The sequence below is a fragment of the Oncorhynchus gorbuscha genome, unplaced genomic scaffold (genome assembly GCF_021184085.1).
Source record: "Oncorhynchus gorbuscha isolate QuinsamMale2020 ecotype Even-year unplaced genomic scaffold, OgorEven_v1.0 Un_scaffold_1210, whole genome shotgun sequence".
NCBI lineage: Eukaryota > Metazoa > Chordata > Actinopteri > Salmoniformes > Salmonidae > Oncorhynchus > Oncorhynchus gorbuscha.
The window spans coordinates 19,227-42,583 of record NW_025746056.1 but is presented as its reverse complement, the minus strand read 5'-3'; the positions used below and the strand labels follow the sequence as shown (position 1 = coordinate 42,583).

The following is a 23,357-nucleotide window of genomic DNA, read 5'->3' as shown; positions in this document are numbered from 1 at the left end:
TCAAACTACCTCATCCCCATACTGTATTTATTTATTTATCTTGTTCCTTTGCATCCCAGTATCTCTACTTGCACGTTCATCTTCTGCACATCTACCATTCCAGTGTTTAATTGCTATATTGTAATTACTTCACCACCATGGCCTATTTATTGACTTTTTATACTGTATTATTGACTGTATGTTTGTTTATTCCATGTGTAACTCTGTGTTGTTGCATGTGTTGAACTGCTTTGCCTTATCTTGGCCAGGTCGCAGTTGTAAATGAGAACTTGTTCTCAGCTAGAATACCTGGTTAAATAAAGGTGAAATCAAATTTAAAAAATAAAGGGGGCTTAAACCTCCCCAATTTCAGAATGTATTACTGGGCTGCACAGTCTAGATTTCTGGCTCAGAGGTTTGATAATGGTCCTTCTCCCTTATGGTTGAACATGGTTGGGGTAGAATTGTTTTACAAATGGGACCCGAAATCTTTATAAAACTACTACAGACAGCCCTTTAATTATACATTCTGACCTGGCATGGTGCAGACTGCACGAGCTGTTCAGACAAGAGGGATTTCTAAAACCCCTCTATGGAACAATAGATTGATTCCTATGTTTTTCCAAAATAGTCACTTTAGAACATGGTTTGATAAGTGTATCACTCTTCTGGAACATTGTTATGAGGAAGGGATTCTCATGTCCTTCAACAGCTGAAACAGAAGTACCATTTGTCAAACAACTACAAAGTTTTATTAGAATGAATCTCAAGGGACAAAGGAACCTACCTAAGATGCCACCTATTGAACAACTCCATGCAGACCAACCACTGTTCAAGACCATTTCCTGTGTTTACGATGCTCTTATGTCAGGACTACCACTGCCTGAGCTAGATAAACCCTGAATTAGATGGGGAAAAGACCTGGGTATTAATATTGATGAGGGACTATGATCCAGTTTAATTTCTTCCATCAGCATTATATCACCCCATCTAGATTGCACAAGTTCAACCCTGATATCTCCTCCCTATGTTTTAGATGTGGCTCAGATGAAGGAACATTCCACTTGGCAGTGTTCAAAACGACAAAGTTTCTGGCAGGGGGTAAGCGATACCATATGCTCAGTTCATGGGGCTGCATTCCCTTTAAACCCGTAGGTCTGTCTACTGGGTAACTTTACTAATTCCAATCTTGGGCAAAGCCATACTATAAAGCTAACAGAAATATTGCAAGCGATTGCTAAGAAATGTATTGCCTTGAAATGGAAATCGGATTCCTCCCTGCCAGTTGCAGTGTGGCTGTCGGAAGTTAATAGTTGTATCCATTTGGAGAAAATCACTTACTGCTTGAGGAGTAAGTTTAAGACATTTTACAGAATTTGGCAACCTTTTATTGATTATATGGAGAATCTCCCCTCACATCACATTGATTGCATCTCTATATAATCCTCACGTAATGTTTCACACTTAATGTATAATATGTAGCCTAAGGCAGGCAGGTGAGCATGTGATCCAATGTCTCATTCATTTTTTATTATTGTAGTTTTTTTATATACTATATACTGTTGTTTTTTTTTATTGCATTTACATTGTTGTCTCTTGTGTTGTAAGGTTATTTTCACTTTGTTATATTGTTGTCTAATTTCTTCTCATTTTTATTTTGAATGTTCTTAACTGGAAAATGCAAAAATAAAATAACATTTAAAAAAATTAAAGCCACCTGAGCAGAGTCCCAACATATGTTTTTCAGGGGAAACGGAAGTTAGGTTGAAAACCGGAAACATCTGCTTTCTTCCGTCTCCGCAGAGAGTGCCTCATTTGCTGTTGCTCTAAGATGGCAGCTCAGTGCGAATGCTCATGTGCCAATTGAATCTCATCAAGGAAACTATCAATGATTGTATTTTGACTAACGTTTCATTAGAAAGCACGGGTCTTCACAAACAAAGAAAGGCATTCAACAACAGAAAAGAAACATAGGCACACGGTGAGGGTTTAAGAATTTACATTTTTGATGTATCGACTGCTAGCGACTTGAAAGAGTCGGAGCTGAAATTCTTGGAGTTGAGATCTTGGCTATATATTCCCCATGATCCATGACAAACACATTGCAACACAATCATTATAAGTGAGTAAAATCTAAAGTCTTTATTGAAATACCAGCCATTTGCGATGGTGTACAGTGGAATTGAGAGAAATTATCAAGTTTGTCATATAGCATAGGTTTTCAACATAGGGACGGCTGGTGGGGAGTAAGAGGTCAAAATATGTGAGATAATTAAAATATTTGAGGAATGTCACAGTTTATTGTGCAAAAATTTTGCAACATAGCCTACTGTAACTCATTCTCTTGGCTTGTTTTCCTGAAAGCCGGGTATCCCAATTCCAACAACGGTCAAATATGCAACTCACACACATTCATAAGAATATCAAGTCCTACGAACTGAGACAGTGAATGCTTGTGCGCAAGGTGGCAGTTAGCCATGGATGACTAGACTGTAATTAAGGTTTATATAAAACAGGCATTATATTATTAAAGGTCAAATACTGTCATTTTTATCTCAATATCAAATCATTTCTGGGTAACAATTAAGTACCTTTTACTGGGATTATTTTGACCAAAGAGCAATTTCTCAAGTAAGAATTTTGCTAGGAAATGTCTTGGAGTGATCTGAGTGGGGAGGGGAAAACAGGAAACTAGCTGTTATTGGCAGGAAGGTTTGGAACTCTCTTTCTTATTGGTCCATTAACTAATTTACCGCCTGGTGAAATTCACCAGGCAGGCCAAAACTCCATCCCACCAAAACTGGCTGAAATTTCAGGTATTTTTTCCCCCCAAACAGCTCTTACACTAAGAAGACTATCATCATTTTCACAATTTCACAGTATTATTCCAACCTCATAGTGTGGAATTATATATAAAACACAGGAAGTAACGGTTTTGACTGCACGGGGCCTTTAAAGTCATCCATTGTTAGGTAGAAGTAAAGTTTGAATGTTGCATCTCTGGTTATGCTATAAATATATACATTACTGTGGCAGTGGAGACAGGTTTAGGACTATGTTTGAGGATAATATTACCCAAACTAAACTCAACAATGTTGCATACATACAGTACATCATGTAGGATGTGAACAGTTAATTGATTAGAGTTGATTAGAGAAACCAAAAAATATATAATTAGGAGAATCATCCATTTTAGAGAAAGGTACATTTTACAGACAGTATAAAAACAAGTGAATAGCCTAATAATGTACAGATTTGTTTTTCATACATTGTTATCAGGTAAAATAAGTAATATTTATTTTCTAGTTCTCAAAACTGTAACTAAACCGTAGATGAGAGTGAAAGATAGTAGGAAGAAAAGTGAATAGTTCCGTTCAGTTGAGGAAATTTAATCAACACTTGATTACAATACTGATTCATTCTGTCTTTAAAACCAGACACACTCCAGTGCAACAGTAGAATGTCTTCTGGCTATATGATATGTAAACATTCTCTGTTTTTGGTTGTTCCTGCAGGTCAGTCCTTTGAATAGTCTGTGTGCCCTCATCAGTACTACCCTACTGTACATAGAGATGCTTGTAGATGTTTGGAGTCCTACTTGCTGAGGTAAAACATTTATGTTTGTTAGATGTCTCTTCTCTGGTCCCATCATGACTTCAACAGAGAAAAGTGATACATTCCAGTTTTTCCAAGCAGCGATTAATGGTATTGATATATAAAACAGGATGTTGGGCCCACGTGGTACAGTACAATAGCTTTGCACAGAACAGGGTGTGGGGGCCTTGAGGGTGAGACCTATCGCTCTGACTTGACCTTGTAGCGCAGCACTAGGTAGGTGGCGAATCGGAGAATCACGAAGAAGATCCCCAGAACGATGAAGTCCATGTAGAGCTTGGCGTCCTCCACGTCCAACAGTTGGAGGACCTCCTCAGGCTTCTGGAATTTACACACTTTCCCCGGACAATACAGATAGGTGCGGTTCATCCCGTATATGGACAGGATCACACCCTCAAAGCCGTACCTGGGAGGCAACACAGACTGATTGGTCGAAAATCTAGATTCAACCAGATGACAGGGACCTGTGTTGTTATTATTTACAGGTCAATTCAATGCAAAGATGGAACCAACCACAGTGTTCCTGTGCATTGCGACATATTACCCCCTCTCTCTTTTCATATTTTATTGAGATAAGCAGGCATGAAGTGAGTAGTGGAGACACGTATAGGTACAGTGGCAAGAAAAAGTATGTGAACCCTGAGGAATTACATGGGTATCTGCATACATTTGACATAACATTTTATCTGATCTTCATCTAAAATCACAACAATAGACAAACATAGTGTGATTAAACTAATAACACACAAATGATTGTATTTTTATTTTCTATATTGAATACATCATTTAAACATTCACAGTTTAGGTTGGGAAAGCATGTGAACCCCTAGGCTAATAAGTCAGCTAACCAGGAGTCCAATCAATGAGATGAGATTGGAGATGTTGGTTAGAGCTGCCTTGCCCTATAAAAAAAAACACTCACACAATTTGAGTTTGCTATTCACAAGAGGCATTGCCTGATGTGAACCATGCCTTGAACAAAATAGATCTCAGAAGACCTAAGATTAAGATGTTTTGACTTACAGTATATAAAGCTGGAAAGGCTTATAAAAGTATCTCTAAAGGCCTTGATGTTCATCAGTTCACAGTAAGACAAATTGTCTATAAATGGAGAAAGTTCAGCACTGTTGCTACTCTCCCTAGGAGTGGCTGTCCTGCAAAGATGACTGCAAGAGCACAGCGCAGAATTCTCAAAGGTTAAGATGAATCGTAGAGTGTCAGCTAAACACTTACAGAAATCTCTAGAAGATGCTAACATCTCTGTTGATGAGTCTACAATATGTAAAACACTAAACAAGAATGGTATTCATGGGAGGACACCATGGAAGAAGCCACTGTTGTCCAAAAAAAACCATTGCTGCACGTCTGAAGTTCGCAAAAGAGCACCTGGATGTTCCACAGCGCTAAAAATATTCTGTTGACAGATGAAACTAAAGTTGTGTTGTTTGGAAGGAAAACACAACACTATGTGTGAAGAAAAAAAGGCACAACACACCAACATCTAAACCTCAACCCAACTGTAAACTATGGTGGAGGGAGCATCATAGTTTGGGACTGCTTTGCTGCCTCAGCTTGCTATCATTGACGGAAAAATTAATTCCCAAGTTTATCAAGATAGAGAATGTAAGGCAAGAGAATGTAAGGCTTTCTGTCTGCCAATTAAAGCTAAACAGAAGGTAGATAATGCAACAAGACACCAACCCATTAGACAGAAGTAAATCAACAACAGAATGGCTCGAACAGAAGAAAATACTCCTGAAGTGGCCCAGACAGAATCCTGACCTCAACCCGATTGAGATGCTGTGGCACGACCTCAAGAGAGCGGTTCACACCAGACATCCCAAGAATAATGTGGAACTGAAACAGTTTTGTAAAGAGGAATAGTCCAAAATTCCTCCTGACCGTTGTGCAGGTCTGATCTGCAACTATAGAAAACGTTTGTTTGAGGTTGTTGCTGACAAAGGAGGATCAACCTGTTATTAAATCCAAGGGTTCACATACTTTTCCCAACCTGCACTGTGGATTTTTACACAGTGTGTTCAATAAAGACACGAAAAATTAGAATTCTTTGCGTGTCATTAGTTTAAACAAACTGTGTTTGTCTATTGATGTGACTTAGGCGATGATCAGATCAAATTTGATGACCAATTTATGCAGAAATCCAGGTAATTCCAAAAGGGTTCACATACTTTTCCTTCCCACTGTAGAAGACGTAAAGCGTTGGACTCTGGGGGTCAAACCTCCACCGCTAGTGGTCATGTCATGTGTAGTTCAAGGTCAGCAGCGTTACCACTAGACCCACCTACACACACGAGTGGGACATACCTGACATAGGACACATAGGAGCTCCATTGCAGGTACTTGGGAATGGTGTCAAAGTTGACAAAGAAGCCCGAGAAGAGAAGAACAGGAATGGCAGTGACGGGGCCGACAAAAGTGGCCACCTGTGGAAAGACAGACAGGTAGAGGGGCTAATGGTCTGCACACGTTGCAAGTGACAAGACATTTAAATGGTGCTCCTGGACAAAAGTAGATCTGGTTGTTCATGCAAAGGTTGCGCTAGGTTAGTACAGACTAGGAGACACATACCCATGAAGGCTACATGTGCCAGTGCAAAGTGTTAAGAAAATTAGCCAGATGGTGAAACATTAGCATTAGTTAGCATTTAGTTAGTTCCAGCAGGTACCTGGAGGTTGGTGGAGGCAGCACCAACCAGGAGCCCTAGTGACTGGGCTACCAGGGCTGTGCAGATGGACAGGGCCAGGAAGAGCAGGAAGCGGGTGGCCTCCGGAGGCTGATCTGTCATCCAGTACACTATACTGCAGTACATGACGGGGCAGAGGACCTGGGGAAGAGCGGGCCGTACTGTACATTAACACTGGGTGGCACTGCTGTATCTATGTTGTATTATGCTGTTGGGGTTCTCTGAGACACAAACACACACACTTTCTCTTTCCCACTTACACACACACACACACACACACTTTGCTGTGTGCCTGCTTTGTTTGGATGACCAACTCACCTGGAATGGAATGTCAGCCATAGTCTTAGCCAGATAGTAAGCCTTCAGGCTGTACCAGTAGTTTAGATGTTCCCTCAGAAAAATCGACATCTCCAGAGGAACTGCAGGTCAGACATTACGAAATGGCAAACAATAATTAAAACAGCCTGCCTTCTTTAACATACTTACCGATGTCATGGATCCTAGGGGGTCCCTGGGGAACAATGACGTTCGTTGCTGAATGGACTATCCAATGGACTACGCTGACTAAATAAATCAAGGTGAATTGACATTGGTTTTAGTTAGCCTAGCAGAGTTAACAAATGCTTATGTGACCCTTCAGAGTAAGCTAGCTTGTTTAAACCCAGGGTTAATGATATCCCTCGGGCCTAGGCTAAGAACACGCATTGTGAAAAGACTTAGAGACAGAACACTTTGGTTACATCTCAAATGGCTTTATTATATTCTATTCTCTATTTAGTGCACTACTTTTGACAAGGGAATAGGGTGCCATTTAAGGACGAAACCATTGACTGCAAAGTTCCTCCTGGTGAACGAACAAGTCCCCTCACACCCGGTCAACTCACATGTGAGCACGGTGGGCATCAGAGCTCCGAACATGAGGAAGAGCATGGAGAAGAAGAGGAAGCCGGTGTTGTTGAAGACCTTGCTGGCGTCGTTGCCAATGTTCAAGTAGAGCAAGCCGATCAGTACTCCTATAGAGATGTGTGACACCAGCCTGAGGTGTGTCAACACCTGAAACAGAAATGCTCACAATGACTCACGGCATGCATGCCCCCCTCTCTTGTACAATTCACTCATCCTCATGTCACTGATGTATGTATGGGGCGGGTTTATAAGCATGCTCAATGGAGGATCTCACTTAAAAAGTGACTTGTCCACTAATCCATGGCTTGGCTTAAGACTATCCCAAAAAAGTTGATGTATACATGCGTGCTATTGCTACCTGTTAGCGACCCAGCTACCAGAGGAACCAATTTGTAACTCTACTCACATACCTGGTCTCGACATATTGTCATCAACGTTCTATTGAAGAGAATGAAAAACTGTGTCCAAGTGCTTGTGGCAAATGAATGGCTCTCAATGGCTCCTGAGTCCTGTGAAAAGAGGCAGACAGGGGGCATGTCAAGACAAAACAGTGTGCGCGCGAGTGGGCGTGCGCGTGCGCGTCAGTGAACGGGGCTTTATTCCTTAGCGATTCTCAGTTGTATGTGGCATTAGTACTCACCTTGAGGTACGTTGTTGGACAAACAGTGGATGTGTCATTTTTGTCACATGACTTCTCCTTCTCCTCTATGGCACACATTCCACCCTGGGCCGCCTCAAACAGAACAGGATTCCAGTCTCCATACTCCCCCGATGCCACTTCGATGACTGGGACAGAGAAAATCTTGTTAACACTTTCTATGAATACCCTGTTACTAAAACACATTATGCATAGCTAGTAGGGCAATAGAATTGTATTTTTAAGGCATTATGAAGAGGGTATTTAACGCAACCCGGCAGAGGTCTGCAATGTGGGGCAAAAGAGAAAGATATTTAACGGATATTAAGTGTGTGTGCTCTGTTCTGAGGTCCCATTGAACTCACTGAAATCTGCCGGGTTGTGGTAGGTGGGGCAGTGGAGCCCCAGGTTCTTCAGATAGGGGATGAGGTATGGGACGGTGCCTTTGTATATGCACTGGCCCTGACTCAGGATGTACAGCTGTGGACGGACGAGACAACACATCAGGTGGAGAGAAAGACACAGCTGGTGCGTGGGTGGGGACCTGGGTTTTTCCTGATCACGTGATGTAAGGAGTGCAAAACTGGCAGCAGGAAGTCAGGCGCAGAAGAGCAAAACTGGGTAATCAACGGAGCAGTTTTATTCATAAAACCACCGGAAACCAGAACAAACAAATGGGTACAAAACCCATCGCGCACCAGAGAAACCGTGCATATGCACTTGCAATAAACAATTCCGCACAAAGACATGGGGGGGAACAGAGGGTTAAATACACAACATGTAATGAGGGAATTGAGACCAGGTGTGTGGGAAGACAAGACAAAACAAAAGGAAAATGAAGTGGATTGATGATGGCTAGAAGACCGGCGACGCCGACTGCCGAGCGCCGCCCGAACAAGGAGAGGAACCGACTTCGGCGGAAGTTGTGACACGTGACCCTACCAGAAAAAAATGCAGGGCTTTTATACAACTAGGGGGGCCTGGAAATGTTGTGGTCTGGTCAGGTTACAGGGTTAGGAAAAACGCCTCCCTACAACCAGGGGACAACTGCCACAGCTCTGTATGGTCTCTCAGTGTTCATGTGTTGTCTAATCATTTGATGGAAGTGGACAGAGAGAGGCCTGTTTGTACCTTATCAAACATCTCAAAGAGTTTGGCGCTGGGCTGGTGGATGGTGCAGATGATGGTGCGTCCCCCCAGGGCTAGAGATTTCATAAGAGAAACCACTTGGTAACAGGAGGCACTGTCCAGTCCACTGGAAACAACAGACATAGACAGGGAGAGAGTTAGGGAAGCAGGACCAGCAGGATTTCGGTAGTTGACAAACAACCTCTATTTCAAATGAATATGGAATGTACAGTATAACACTACGGGGTTATATGTCCAATTTACTCCGGCCCCAAAACTCAGGCTACTGATGGCTAAATAATTCAATTCAATTCAATTCCAGACAACTTTATTCATCCCTGAGGGGGCAGATAGAAAGGCACTTTCAGTGCATGGCTACATTTCACATATTCTAAGGGGGAGGGGAGATTTAATCCGTGGTGGAGGTGGAGGTCATGTTACATCAGTAGTGTCATAACTACTCCCGCTGCCCCTCTCCATTGCTCTACTAACCAGCGGGCCTGGCGCCATCATTACGCACATCTGGACCTATTCATCGTCTTGATTATTCTCCCTTTATTTAGCCCTCAGTAGCCTCAGTCATTAGGCAGTGCTGGTTTCGTTCACGTTCAGTACCCTTCTCCTGTTTTGTTTATCTCCTTTCTCTTATCATTAGACGTACCTTCTGCACCTGCTTCCTGACTCCAAGCGCATACGTTACAAGTAGAACCAGGAGTTTTTCCTCCAGGCCTTAGATCAAGTAACACTGCCATACTACACCAACAACAAGAATGTACAAGGGCTTATCTTGTCCCATAATTGATGGATCAGGTGGACATGGTGACATAGTGAGCCTCTTACCTGGTTGGCTCATCAAAGAACATGACTGGGGGATTGTTGACTAGCTCAAGGGCGATTGCCAGCCGTTTACACTGCCCCCCAGATAGGGAGCTGGTGCGAGTGTGAGCACACTCCTGGAGCCCTAGAGCAGTCAGGATCTCATTCACCTACACACACACACGCAAGCCACACACACGCAAGCACACGCACCCACACACATTGTCTGCCATTAGGAGGTAAACACAAATCACAGTCGTATGTATAATTTCACACATCTGCAAGTTGTTCATTTCTGTCCAACTCACCAGTTCCTTTTTCACTTCCATAGTTTCACTGAGCTTCAAGTTGGCCGAAACCTGAAACATCAAATCCATAGAATACAGTAATTTAGCTAAGTTTTAGCCATGAAAATGTACAATATCCACCGAAAATGTACGATATCCACCGAAAATGTACGATTTCCACTATTCACCCTGCAGTACATCAAGTGGATGGCAACAGTCATCACTTTCTTCTACACCTCACATTAGTCCATCATTGCTGCATAATAACAAACCACAAACATACAACCTATTCTCCCAATAAGAACATGTGTCTGGGTCATGGTCATTAGGCACCAAACGGAAGAAAACTTACTGAAACAGGGAGATTTGTCCAATAATAATTAATGCAAAACGTTTAAAATTTTTCAACTGTGTGCCCTAATGAACACGACCCTGTGCTCTCACCATCATGGCTTCCCGGACAGTGAGGTGCAGCAGCAGCATGTCATCCTGCATGATATAACAGGACATCTTACGAAACGTGCGGAGATCTCTGGGTTTCCCATTCACCAAGATCTTCCCTTTCATGCCTGTTTCCCTAAGGAGGAGACACAGGAGTGGAAAATGGACGAATACAAATGTATTAATTTGACTACTCCTGGTGCAGTGACATGATGATTGATAATAAACACACATGGGTTTATTTCCATCAAACCCACATTATCTGCAGCTCTTTTCCCATGGTCAAACACATCCCACAATTGTTTAAAACACCCCCCGAAATGGTTTTGGGTACTGTGAAAACCTAATACTAGGTACTAGACCTTCCTCACAGTTACTTTAGATGCTTCCAGTTTTTACAATAATAATGTTATGTGTGCAGGCAGACGTTTGTAAACAAAGACAATGGGTTAACATTCCAATCACAGTGGAATGAAACAGAGCGGGAGGACTTTTGGGGAAATTGATGTCAGACAAGAGGTGTTCGTTGAACATGGGGATGAATACTTGAATAAGCAAAAATAAGTGCTTGCAGGTAAGTGTAAGCTATGCAAAAGCAGTGCAGAGCCGCTGCTGAGCGGTAACGTTACCCGCTCATATGCACATGTAGGACCCCTAGAGAACAGGATTCAATTCCTGCCTCAACCCTTTACCCTGTTACACCAATCTCCCTCTCATGTTCTGATGTATCTGAATAAAACATAAAAAATATATGTATGGTAGACTGGTGTTCCATTCTCCTTTAAAACAAAAAAAACTATGCAAAAGAATGATAACAGCCCTCTCACCTGTAGCCAGCCAGGATGTTCATCAGAGTGGACTTGCCGGCCCCAGAGGGCCCCATGATTCCGATCAGCTCTCGGCTGCAGAACCTCCCCGACAGGCACTTAAGTAAGGCTTTAAAACCTGGAAAAAGACCAGACACTTAGAAAATCCCTCAGAGAGATCAGTGAGATTGTATTGTGTAAGGAATAGGTCCATCTATGCAGTGGTGTAAAGTACTTAAGTAAAAATACTTTAAAGTACTACTTAAGTAGTTTTTTGTGGTATCTGTACTTTACTATTTTTATTTTTGACAACTTTTACTTTATTACATTCCTAAAGAAAGTTATGTACTTTTTACTCCATACATTTTCCCTAACACCCAAAAGTAACTCATCACATTTTGAATGCTTAGCAGGACATGAAAATGGTCAAATTCACACACTAATCAAGAGAACATCCCTGGCCATTCCTATTGCCTCTGATCTGATAGACTCACGGACTCAAAAAACACAAATGCTTAATTTGTAAATTATATCTGAGTGTTGGAGTGTGCCCCTGGCTATATGTAAATAAAAAATATTTGCTTAATATTAAGAATTTGAAACGATTTATCATTTTATTTTTTACTTTGATACTTAAGTATATTTTAGCAATTACATTTACTTTTGATACTTAAGTATATTTCAAACCAAATACTTTTAGAATTTTACTCAAGTAGTATTTTACTGGGTGACTCACTTTTACTTGAGTTATTTTCTATTAAATGTATCTTTACTTTTACTCATGTATGACAATTGGGTACTTTTTCCACCACTGTATATATGTCACAACTGGTATGAGTTAATGCACTGACAAGCTGATCAAATCAAATTGTATTAGTCACATGCGCCGAATACAACAGGTGTAAGTAAAACTTACAGGGAAATGCTTGCTTACGATCCCCTAACCAACAATGCAGTTTAAAAAAAATATGGATAAGAATAAGATGTAAAGTAACAGTAATTAAAGAGCAGTAGTGAAATAACAATAGTGAGACTATATACAGGGGCGTACCGGTACATAGTCAATGTGCAGGGGCACCGGTTAGTTGAGGTAATATGTAGGTAGAGTTATTAAAGTGACTATGCATAGATGATAACAACAGAGTATAGCAGCGGTGTAAAATAGGGGGAGAGGGTAATGCAAATAGTCTAGGTAGCCATTTGATTAGAATATCAGGAGTCTTATGGCTTGGGGATAGAAGATGTTTAGAAGCCTCTTGGACCTAGACTTGGCGCTCCGGAACCGCTTGCCGTGCGGTAGGAGAGAGAACAGTCTATGAATAGGGTGGCTGGAGTCTTTGACAATTTTTATGACCTTCCTCTGACACCGCCTGGTATAGAGGTCCTGGATGGCAGAAAGCTTGGCCCCAGTGATGTACTGGGCCATTCGCAGTACTCTCTGTCGTGCCTTGCGGTCGGAGGCCGAGCAGTTGCCATACCAGGCAGTGATGCAACCCATCAGGATGCTCTTGATGGTGCAGCTGTAGAACCTTTTGAGGATCTGAGGACCTACAGTTGAAGTCGGAAGTTTACATCTTAGCCAAATACATTTGAACTCAGTTTTTCACAATTCCTGACATTTAATCCTCATAACAATTCCCTGTCTTAGGTCAGTTAGGATCACCACTTTATTTTAATAATGTGAAATGTCAGAATAATAGTAAAGAGAATTATTTATTTAATATTTTATTTATTTCATCACATTCCCAGTGGGTCAGAAGTTTACATACACTCAATTAGTATTTTGTAGCATTGCCTTTAAATTGTTTAACTTAGCTCAATATTTTTGGGTAGCCGTCCACAAGCTTCCCACAATAAGTTGGGTGAATTTTGGCCCATTCCTACTGGCAGAGCTGGTGTAACTGAGTCAGGTTTGTAGGCCTCCTTGCTCGCACACGCCTTTTCAGTTCTGCCCACAAATTTTCTATAGGAGTGAGGTCAGGGCTTTGGGAAGGCCACTCCACTTTGGGAAGGCATTTACATTTACATTTAAGTCATTTAGCAGACGCTCTTATCCAGAGCGACTTACAAATTGGTGCATTCACCTTATGACATCCAGTGGAACAGCCACTTTACAATAGTGCATCTACATATTTTAAGGGGGGGGGGTGAGAAGGATTACTTTATCCTATCCTAGGTATTCCTTAAAGAGGTGGGGTTTCAGGTGTCTCCGGAAGGTGGTGATTGATTCCGCTGTCCTGGCGTCGTGAGGGAGTTTGTTCCACCATTGGGGAGCCAGAGCAGCGAACAGTTTTGACTGGGCTGAGCGGGAACTGTACTTCCTCAGTGGTAGGGAGGCGAGCAGGCCAGAGGTGGATGAACGCAGTGCCCTTATTTGGGTGTAGGGCCTGATCAGAGCCTGGAGGTACTGAGGTGCCGTTCCCCTCACAGCTCCGTAGGCAAGCACCATGGTCTTGTAGCGGATGCGAGCTTCAACTGGAAGCCAGTGGAGAGAGCGGAGGAGCGGGGTGACGTGAGAGAACTTGGGAAGGTTGAACACCAGACGGGCTGCGGCGTTCTGGATGAGTTGTAGGGGTTTAATGGCACAGGCAGGGAGCCCAGCCAACAGCGAGTTGCAGTAATCCAGACGGGAGATGACAAGTGCCATTCATTTGCGACCAAGCTTTAACTTCCTGACTGATGTCTTGAGATGTTGCCTCAATATATCCACATAATTTTCCTCCCTCATGATGACATCTGTTTTGTAAAGTGCCACAGTTCCTCCTGCAGCAAAGTATACCCAAAACATGATGCTGCCACCCCCGTGCTTCACGGTTGGGATGGTGTTCTTCAGCTTGAACAGGCTAGTAATAGGGGTTGCAACAAGAAAGGGTCCAGATTGTCTAGCCCAGGTGATTTGTGGCGGTCCAGATTTTGCAGCACTTTCAGAACATCAGCTGACTGGATTTGGGAGAAGGAGAAATGGGGAAGGCTTGGGCGAGTTGCTGTGGGGGGTGCAGTGCTGTTTGCTGGTGTAGGTGTGGCCAGGTGGAAAGCATGGCCAGTCGTAGGAAAACGCTTATTGAAATTCTCAATTATAGTGGATTTATCTGTGGTGACAGAGTTTCCTATCCTCAGTGCAGTGGGCAGCTGAGAGGAGGTGCTCTTATTCTCCATGGACTTTACAATGTCCAAAAACTTTTTGAGTTTGTGTTGCAGGAAGCAAATTTCTGCTTGAAAAAGCTAGCCTTGGCTTTTCTAACTGCCTGTGTATATTGGTTTCTATCTTCCTAAAAAAATTGCATTTCACGGGGGCTGTTCAATGCTAATGCAGAATGCCACAGGATGTTTTTGTGTTGGTTAAGGGCAGTCAGGTCTGGAGAGAACCAAGGGATATATCTGTTCCTGGTTCTGCATTTCTTGAATGGGGCATGCTTATTTAAGATGGTGAGGAATGTCACGCCCTGACCTTAGAGAGCCGTTTTAGGGTGGTTTATAGCAGGCGGCAACGGTGAGAGACTTGTTTTTAGAGAGGTGGATTTTTAAAAGTAGAAGTTCAAATTGTTTGGGTACAGACCTGGATAGTAGGACAGAACTCTGCAGGCTAACACCACCCCCTTTGGCCGTTCTATCTTGTCTGAAAATGTTGGAGTTAGGGATTGAGATTTCAGAGTTATTGGTGGTCTTCCTAAGCCAGGATTCAGACAAGGCTAAGACATATCATCCTCCTTTAAAAAAATATATATTTTTAAAATTTTACCCCCTTTTCATGGTATCCAATTGTTAGTAGTTACTGTCTTGTCTCATCACTACAACTCCCGTACGGGCTCGGTAGAGACGAAGGTCGAAAGTCATGCGTCCTCCGATACACAACCCAACCAAGCAGCACTGCTTCTTAACACAGCGCGCATCAAGCCCGGAAGCCAGCCGCACCAATGTGTGTTGGAGGAAATACCGTGTACCTGGCGACCTGGTTAGCGTGCACTGCGCCCGGACCACCACAGGAGTCGCTAGTGCGCGATGAGACAAGGATATCCCTACTGGCCAAACTCTCCCTAACCCGGACGACGCTAGGCCAATTGTGCATCGTCCCAATGGACCTCCCGGTCGAGGCCGGCTGTGACAGAGCCTGGGCTCGAACCCAGAGTCTCTGGCGGCACAGCTAGCATTGCGATGCAGTGCCCTAGACCACTGCGCCACCCAGGAGGCTAATAAATCCTCCTACTTAATGAAAAAAAAAACACTTGTAAAACAAACTACAGCCCCCAGGAGGCAACGAAAAACGGTTGTGATCTCAGCAGGCAACTATGGCAGGAATATTTATTCTCCTCCTGTGCAGCAGCCCAACTAGTGACCTCATCACCTCATCAGGTTAATACTCCCTTCACTGGAACTAAGGGGCCTAGCCCGAACCATGAAAAACAGGTAGCGTTTACCTGGCACACACCAAACCTAGATTTGTCCGTAGGACTGCCAGGTAATGAAGCGTTATTCATCACTCCATAGAACTGGTTTCCACTGCTCCAGAGTCCAATGGCGGCGAGCTTTACACCACTCCAGCCGACGCTTGGAATTGCACATGGAGATCTTAGGCTTGTGCGCTGCTGCTCGGCCGTGGAAACCCATTTCTTAAAGCTCCCGATGAACAGTTTTTGTGCTGACATTGCTTCCAGACTTTGGAACTCGGTAGTGAGTGTTGCAACCTAAGACAGACGATTTTTACGCTCTACAATGTACTTGCGTCAGCACTCTTCGGTTCCGTTCTGTAAGCTTGTGTTGCCTACCACTTTGCGGCCCAGCTGTTGTTGCTCCTAGACGTTTCCACTTCACAATAACAGCACTTACAGTTGACAGGACAGCTCTAGCAGGGCAGAAATTTGCCTTACTGACTTGTTGGAAAGGTGGCATCCTATGACAGTGCCACGTTGAAAGTCACTGAGTTCTTCGGTAAGGCCATTCTACTGCCAATGTTTGTCTATGGCGATTGCATGGCTGTGTACTCGATTTTATACACCCGTCAGCAACGGGTGTGGCTGAAATAGCTGAATCCACTCATTTGAGTGTATGTATATTTATAGTGTATTTTCAATTAGCTAGTTCCACCTTGTCCTTCATCTCTGTCTGTCATGTGAGGTGATGACAGCATGTGATGTCATGTGAAGTGATCACAATACTAGGGCAGGGTCAAAATGAATGAAACACATGCACATGCATGCACACACACAGCTTTGTTCACGTTACTTGTCAAGACTTTTTGGTGAGTAAAAATGTATTCCCATTCAAAATCCTATTTTCCCAAATCCCTAAACATAACCCTAACCTTAACCCCTAACCCTAAGCCTAAAACTAACCCCTAACCCTAACCCCAAACCTTAAACCTAAAGTAGCATTTTCACTTTTCAGGACATGCAAAATGTCCAAATATTTCATAAATGTTCTTGTGTTCCTATCATGTCAGGACATTCTGGTCTGACAAGAAAGGACAACAAGTCCACACACACACACACACACACACACACACACACACACACACACACACACACACACACACACACACACACACACACACACACACACACACACACACACACACACACACACACACACACACACACACACACACACACACACACACACACACACACACACACGCATGCCAAAATATGTTGCTATTATGCAGGAAAACAGGTACTTTTCCTGTCTCAGTTAGCTCCCCATGGCTTAAGACCTCTTTAAATTCCAGGAAGCACACTGTTCTATTCACCCTCCACGTTATATCCTCACACAGCACCGCAGCTTAGCTGTCTATTTTAGGGAAGACCTTTGAGGCAGGATTTCAGCTAGGTTTCAGTATGCTACTTATTCACATGTCTTTGTTTAGAAAAGGGCTTATCAGCAGCTAGCTGCACCACATCAATCAGTGTCTCACTGAGAGTGCAGTGGATGGATGGAGTGCGTGCAAGTGTGTGCGTGCACGCATGCATGCGTGGGTGGGTGTGTGTGCATGTGTCTGTGTGCATGTGAACCAGACTGAAATATGCATTATGTGCTCCGTGGATTTGATTGAATTGGAATCTGCCACTTACTCTCGAGTGCTCTCTCCAAAGTCTGATTCAGACTGCAATGCTAAATAAGGCAATGACATTTCAAACAACCTTCAATGCAGCTGACATTCCATTATGTGATATCAGACAGCCTGTGTAGAATGAGAGAACCAGCCTATATGAGACAGACTGGTCCGGCACTGCATTTATCTAGGCAGTGATGCTGCTGGACCGAGGGTAAATGACAAAACACTGACAATGGAAAGGTTTGCTCGTGGCTTTTGGGAAGGTGCCCAGTTAGTAAGGGAGTGGAAGAGTATTTTTTTTTGTCAAAGATCAGGGCTTTGCCAGCTCTGAGCTACAGGTCTACTAGTCCCGGAGAGCTAGCGTGAGATTTGATCATGGCTTTGAAAATTCAGATCTTCAGGTCTGGCCCTAGTTGTTGTGCAACTAGGGCCAGGACATCTGGTTAGGAAAAACTCCTGGAAAAACTCCTGGGCCTAATTGTGACTGGGTGATGATGGTCAATCCATGGGTTTCATAACAGATGACTAGTATGTCTGTGTGCTAGCTGGCATACCTCTGTGTCAGTCATCTGTATTTACCTTGAACTTAATGCTCCACTAAACCTTCACCATGTCCAGCGGTGCATGCAGTACATAAACACAGTACAACATCTACACTCAGTCAATTAGTGTAATTCTCTGACCCAGGTATCTATTATCAAACGATTAGCTGTACTTAAATTCCGTGGCTGCCACACAGCCAAATTCATGTGACTTGTTGGGCAAGAATCAACTGATTTGTTGCTTTTTCCTTGATGATGGGGGACATAAAACAGTTACTATATTGATCTATCCCTGTCTGCCAGCAATGTACATGCAGCCCCAGAGTGAGATGTGGATTAGGGGGGGACATAGCCATTCAAAGCAACTGACAACTGTTTGCAATCCTGTCAAACTCCTAGGCTAGGCCAGGGGACACTTACACACTCAGTGTGGGGCACCATGGTACTCTTAATCACTATGTCTGATTCCCAAATGGCATCCTATTCCCTATATAGTGCACTACTTTTGACCAGAGCCCTGGTCAAAAGTAGTGCCCTCTGGTCAAAAGTAGTGCACTATATAGGGATTAGGGTGCCATTTGGGACGCAGACCTGTGTATACGGATGTAAAGCCACAAGTCCCTTCCCCCCAGTAATGATAAGGTCCCCCAAAATTAAACATATAGGAGCTGTGATTGGTGTTCCTGGATTTCAGAGACATCAAACGCTGAATGAGACAGCTGTGTGTATTAGCACGGGGGCTGGCTGAAGGGGATAGTTTCTCTACCACTATACTGCATGGCTTGTGAATGTGAGGAACAGTGAGAAGGTAGAGGGAGAGAGAGATAGAGAGAGAGATAATGAAAGAGAGAGAGAGCCCACTGGGTACAGACTTCAATTGAATGTCTATTCCATGTTGGTTCAACGTTACTTAATTGAAAAAACGTGGAAATAACGTTGATTCAACCAGTGTGTGCCCAGTGGCAGGGGGAGAGAGAGAAAGAAAGGGAGAGAGAGTGTGCAAGAGAGATATAGAATAAAAAGAGTAAAGAGGAAGAGGTAAAGAGAGAGTGTGCAGACAGTTCATTTTTAGCTTATCTTGCACACCTGAGAGAATTAAGATGTTACCCGCTTTCGATGTGGATTTCTTGCCATGTGAGAGATTTATAGAGAAAATGTCACGTGACTTTCCTAAATCCGAAATCCGAAATCCTGAGTCAATAGTCAATGGTTCATTTTGGCATGACACTTGTGATGGAATATCATTTTCTTGACCATAAAGCATAAACCGCTCAAACACAGCCCATTTCCTGCAGAGCATTCTGAGGGCCCACAGCTTAGTGTAATGGTGGTGAATTATTTACAGCAATTGCTTCGACAGAAGAGCACAGGCAGAACAGGAAAATTCTGCCACTTTTCAACTTCCTATTCATCATCTCCAGCACCACACCAGTGTCTACATGTATTTTAAAGATAAGAAGAAAGTTCCTAAAAGGAAGTGATTCTCTGTGACATCACAGGGTAGGATTAACAGAAGGGGGAAAAATGCAACACGTTTCTAGCCAGAGGGAGTGTAATTGGTTTCTCCCCATGTCACCACATATCTCAAAGTGTTTGAAAATCACTGTTTTTGGGTAGAACGTTTGTTCTTTTCTACTTTTCTACAAAACATAGAAATGTGCAGTTTTCACCTATGTAGGTGGTATTGTGGAGATATTGAAAATGAGGTTGAAAAGTGGCGGAGTTGCCCTTTTAAGGTCCCAGTCCTAGCGCATGAGTTATCCTCTCATTAGTTTCCTCAGAGGGACCACTCCCACTAGTACAGCACACTGGTAAGTGGAGAGCTCATCTGCTCACAGTCATTGCTTTTGTCAACAGACATATATTTAATCATGCAATGCAAATCTAGACACTGAGGTATGTCTAATTCGCACCTATTCTGACAGCTATCACCAAGAAACAAATAGTCAATCCAGCAGCCTACTACAAATTGGTCCTAAACGATTCAGGAAGCCTCAACTGGGGCAAGGAGCTTTTACTGACAACAAGAACTGACTAGGAAAAGACTCAGGGCCCTAGTTCCAGGCCATAACCAAAGTCCAGAGTGCCATGTCCTGGAAGATCTCCTGCCCCATACACCTGTTCGTTTGAGGATCGCCGACAGACAATGTGGTGTATGTTACTGTACCTCTCTTTCTCCAGCACGGCCCTTCCCGGATGGTGTAGGAGAGCTCTGTGAATTCCAGGTCCACTGCCGAACGCTTGGGGAGATGGGAGAAACGCTGGGCCTCTGTGATGTGGTTCTCCACCTTCTTCAGATTTGTCAACAGAGAAGGCTCCTGCGTTCCCCCATTACAGATGGTTTCCTCCATCGGGATGCTGACTGATTCAGGTTCAGGAGGCTTGACGGCCGTTCCACTATCAGCCATACCACCGTTCTGCAACGGGGGTGTAGGGGTGTGTTTGAGGCCCTACAGGAGGGAGGAAGAAAAATATTTGCCATTTTTTTCCCATATATCTTTATATTTATTTTTATTTACATTGCCTCTGTTTTGTATTGTGTGTCGTGTATTCATCCTGCCTGCAAACCAAATCTCCATATGGAATAATAAAGATTACCTTTAACCACATGGCGGTGCAATTCCGATAGGATATGGTGATCCAAATGTGCCACTCACACACACGCCGGCAATTGTGCAGCTGGTAAGAACATCATCCGACAAAATGTATTCTTCCTTCCTTCCTATCCATAAAGTAAAGGTCTGTAAGGTGGAGCTGGTCTAGATGTTGGTGCGCTGGCAAGACGCACATACTGTATCTGGTTGCAGTCTAAAAGGGCTGTGCTGATGCATAGACATCACTGAGTAGCAGCAAGTCCCAGGAGGTTGTTTTGAGGAGAGGAAACACCACTGGCTAACTGCAGAGGCAATGAACAAACATGTCTGTCTGTCTGTCTGTCTGTCTGTCTGTCTGTCTGTCTGTCTGTCTGTCTGTCTGTCTGTCTGTCTGTCTGTCTGTCTGTCTGTCTGTCTGTCTGTCTGTCTGTCTGTCTGTCTGTCTGTCTGTCTGTCTGTCTGTCTGTCTGTCTGTCTGTCTGTCTGTCTGTCTGTCTGTCTGTCTGTCTGTCTGTCTGTCTGTCTGTCTGTCTGTCTACCCAATCCTCAGAGTCAAACACCATGGATTCGGTTCTGCTCAAGCTGTCAGGGGGATATGTGCTTGTGATAAGAACTAGCTGTAGTTTCACTTTGATAATAATTGTAGGATTGTATAACGTTCCCTGGGAACTTCGGGAAATACATGTAGGGGTAACTGTATTCCTAGGTCTTCCACCGTCTCGGGAGATGATGAGCGCCTGAGAAATGCAATATTTTCCGTGATCATAACGTGATGAATCGGTTATTATAAAGACGATGGAAATAGAGATGTGTAATCTGGATTTTGTTCCGAGAAGAGTCCGCTGTAAAGTTCCCAGACGAAGGTGGTATGGTAATTTGTCCTTTTTTTCTGAAGACAGAAGTCACATTTAATCACTCATGGGTTCCTAATCCGTCGAGGATTAACATTAACTTTCTTTTACCCTTGATCTGGGAGGGCTGGGAGCTGATGCTGGGAGCTAAGGCCTGGAGCTGAGTCTTGGGAAAGTTGCAGCCATTACAGGTACACTGCCAAGCACGGGCATTCCAATAATGTATGGGAATGGCGTGATCCTCGACTTGCCCTTATTACAAATCTCGGCGCACACATTCTACTGACGGAGGGGAGAGAGGAAACCCTTATTGGCCTCAAGGCACCCAGATTTGACAAAAGATACAGCCATGTTACGTGGGCCTAATATGTCACGAGTCATGACAGCCAAACTAGAAACTACGGCACTCTAGGCTAATCCATGCCTGTCCTCTTCTGAACTGACCTCACTTACCAGGCCTTAGATCATTCAACCCAAAACATCCCATAGCAGGCCTACAGTACATATCTAGTTAGGACCTTATGGTACCGTCATATGGATTATATAACACCTATATCTATTAACCGTCATACATTTTTGTTCAGGGAAGATATTAACATCTTACCTGTTATATTTGAATGCCAGGATAATTGTGATCATTTCACAAGTATTTAAATCAGGACCGTTTTTTTTAGGTCCGATGTGCATTTCCATCTACACTTTTTTTTTTAAAGGTTCTAAATGGTTCTTCGGCTTGTCTCTGTAGAAGAACATTGTAATGGTCCCAGGTAGAGCCCCTAGAACCTTCTCGGGTTACAAAGGTTTCATGTAGAACCCTATTCCCTGTGTAGAGAGGAAGTGTTGGACCCTTTTTTTTCTAATAGTGCCAGACTGTGTGTAAACGTTGGTTAGTTCAGGAAATCAAGAAGGGTTCAATTAAGTTACTACTGTTACAACATACCCTAAAGACAGAGCTGGCGAACACAATGGGGTGGAGAAATGGATCTACGGGTCTAACCTCTACTGTTGTCATATGAACCATATCCTATCACATCACATCAATCTGACTACATTTATGAATTTGTTTGATCACTATGTTATCGCAGGAAGGAGAGCAAAAGATGACCATATTTCAACTAAGAGCTGAGGAAGGCAAGCTTTTTGATACGTAATGTAGAACCTCTGCCTGACGAATAATGAGATCAACAGGGAAGTGGGCTTGGTCTCTTATGACTTACTATGTAGTCTTCTAGTAAGACCTAAATTCGTAGAAGAGTCTTTGGAGAAGGCTCACATTCTAACTGTCTGTACAGCACAGTCTCCCCCCCCCCCCAATCACATATAGAACACGCTGATGTGCCACGTTAAAACAGTGGAGTTGAAAGGAGTCGGTTAACCCATGTAATCATGTCCAAATCCATGGAAGTAAAACAAATAATGGCATGACACACCAGGCTAATCAATGCATCCCACTGATGTTAGGATATCTTATAAAACAGGTCCCTGATTGGCTCCATTTCTCACAATTAGACCCTATCTATGTGAATTAACCAGTCAAAATAGCTATATCTACATCGTAAAGGGGTTACCATGAATCTGACAGGCAGCTCGGCGCAAGTAAAAACCTGTATTTAATATTACAGTACACCTACTGTGATATAAAAACAGTATCAAAGCAAGTACTGTGTCATGACACATAGTACAATACCGTAGAATGTACTGTATTTTACTGTAACAAGTAAATGCTACTGTAATTGGAATTAATTAATGGATGAATGAATGGATAAATTAACTAAATTCAGTGAGGGGAGAGGTTTGTATTTCACAGTATTTTACTGTAATTACAAGGGATTGATGCAAACAGGTTGGCTGCTAGATAAAGTGTTTACACATTACAGCATATTAATGACTTCTAGACGTCTTAACAAAGGCTTCCGAATTGGCAGCGACTACAGGGCAAAACAGGCCAAAAGGACCAAAATGCTCAACCATTTAAGGTTTAAGACTAGCTGCCACTCCAACC

At 43.2% G+C, this 23,357-nt stretch overlaps 1 protein-coding gene across 1 annotated transcript; it reads right to left on the bottom strand.

Annotated features, from left to right (window-relative positions):
- Positions 1-2,791: 2,791 nt before the first annotated feature.
- Positions 2,792-20,693, bottom strand: LOC124021788 (ATP-binding cassette subfamily G member 4-like). Its single transcript, XM_046336909.1, has 15 exons — positions 20,509-20,693; positions 20,078-20,360; positions 11,341-11,458; positions 10,517-10,649; positions 10,094-10,144; positions 9,810-9,955; positions 8,973-9,096; positions 8,207-8,321; positions 7,845-7,990; positions 7,615-7,713; positions 7,183-7,351; positions 6,617-6,717; positions 6,281-6,439; positions 5,920-6,038; positions 2,792-4,000 (listed from the first exon to the last, which is right to left on the bottom strand). Exons 1-15 carry the CDS (start codon positions 20,518-20,520, stop codon positions 3,775-3,777), a joined length of 2,001 nt encoding a protein of 666 aa, XP_046192865.1. The 5' UTR covers positions 20,521-20,693; the 3' UTR covers positions 2,792-3,774.
- Positions 20,694-23,357: the final 2,664 nt, after the last annotated feature.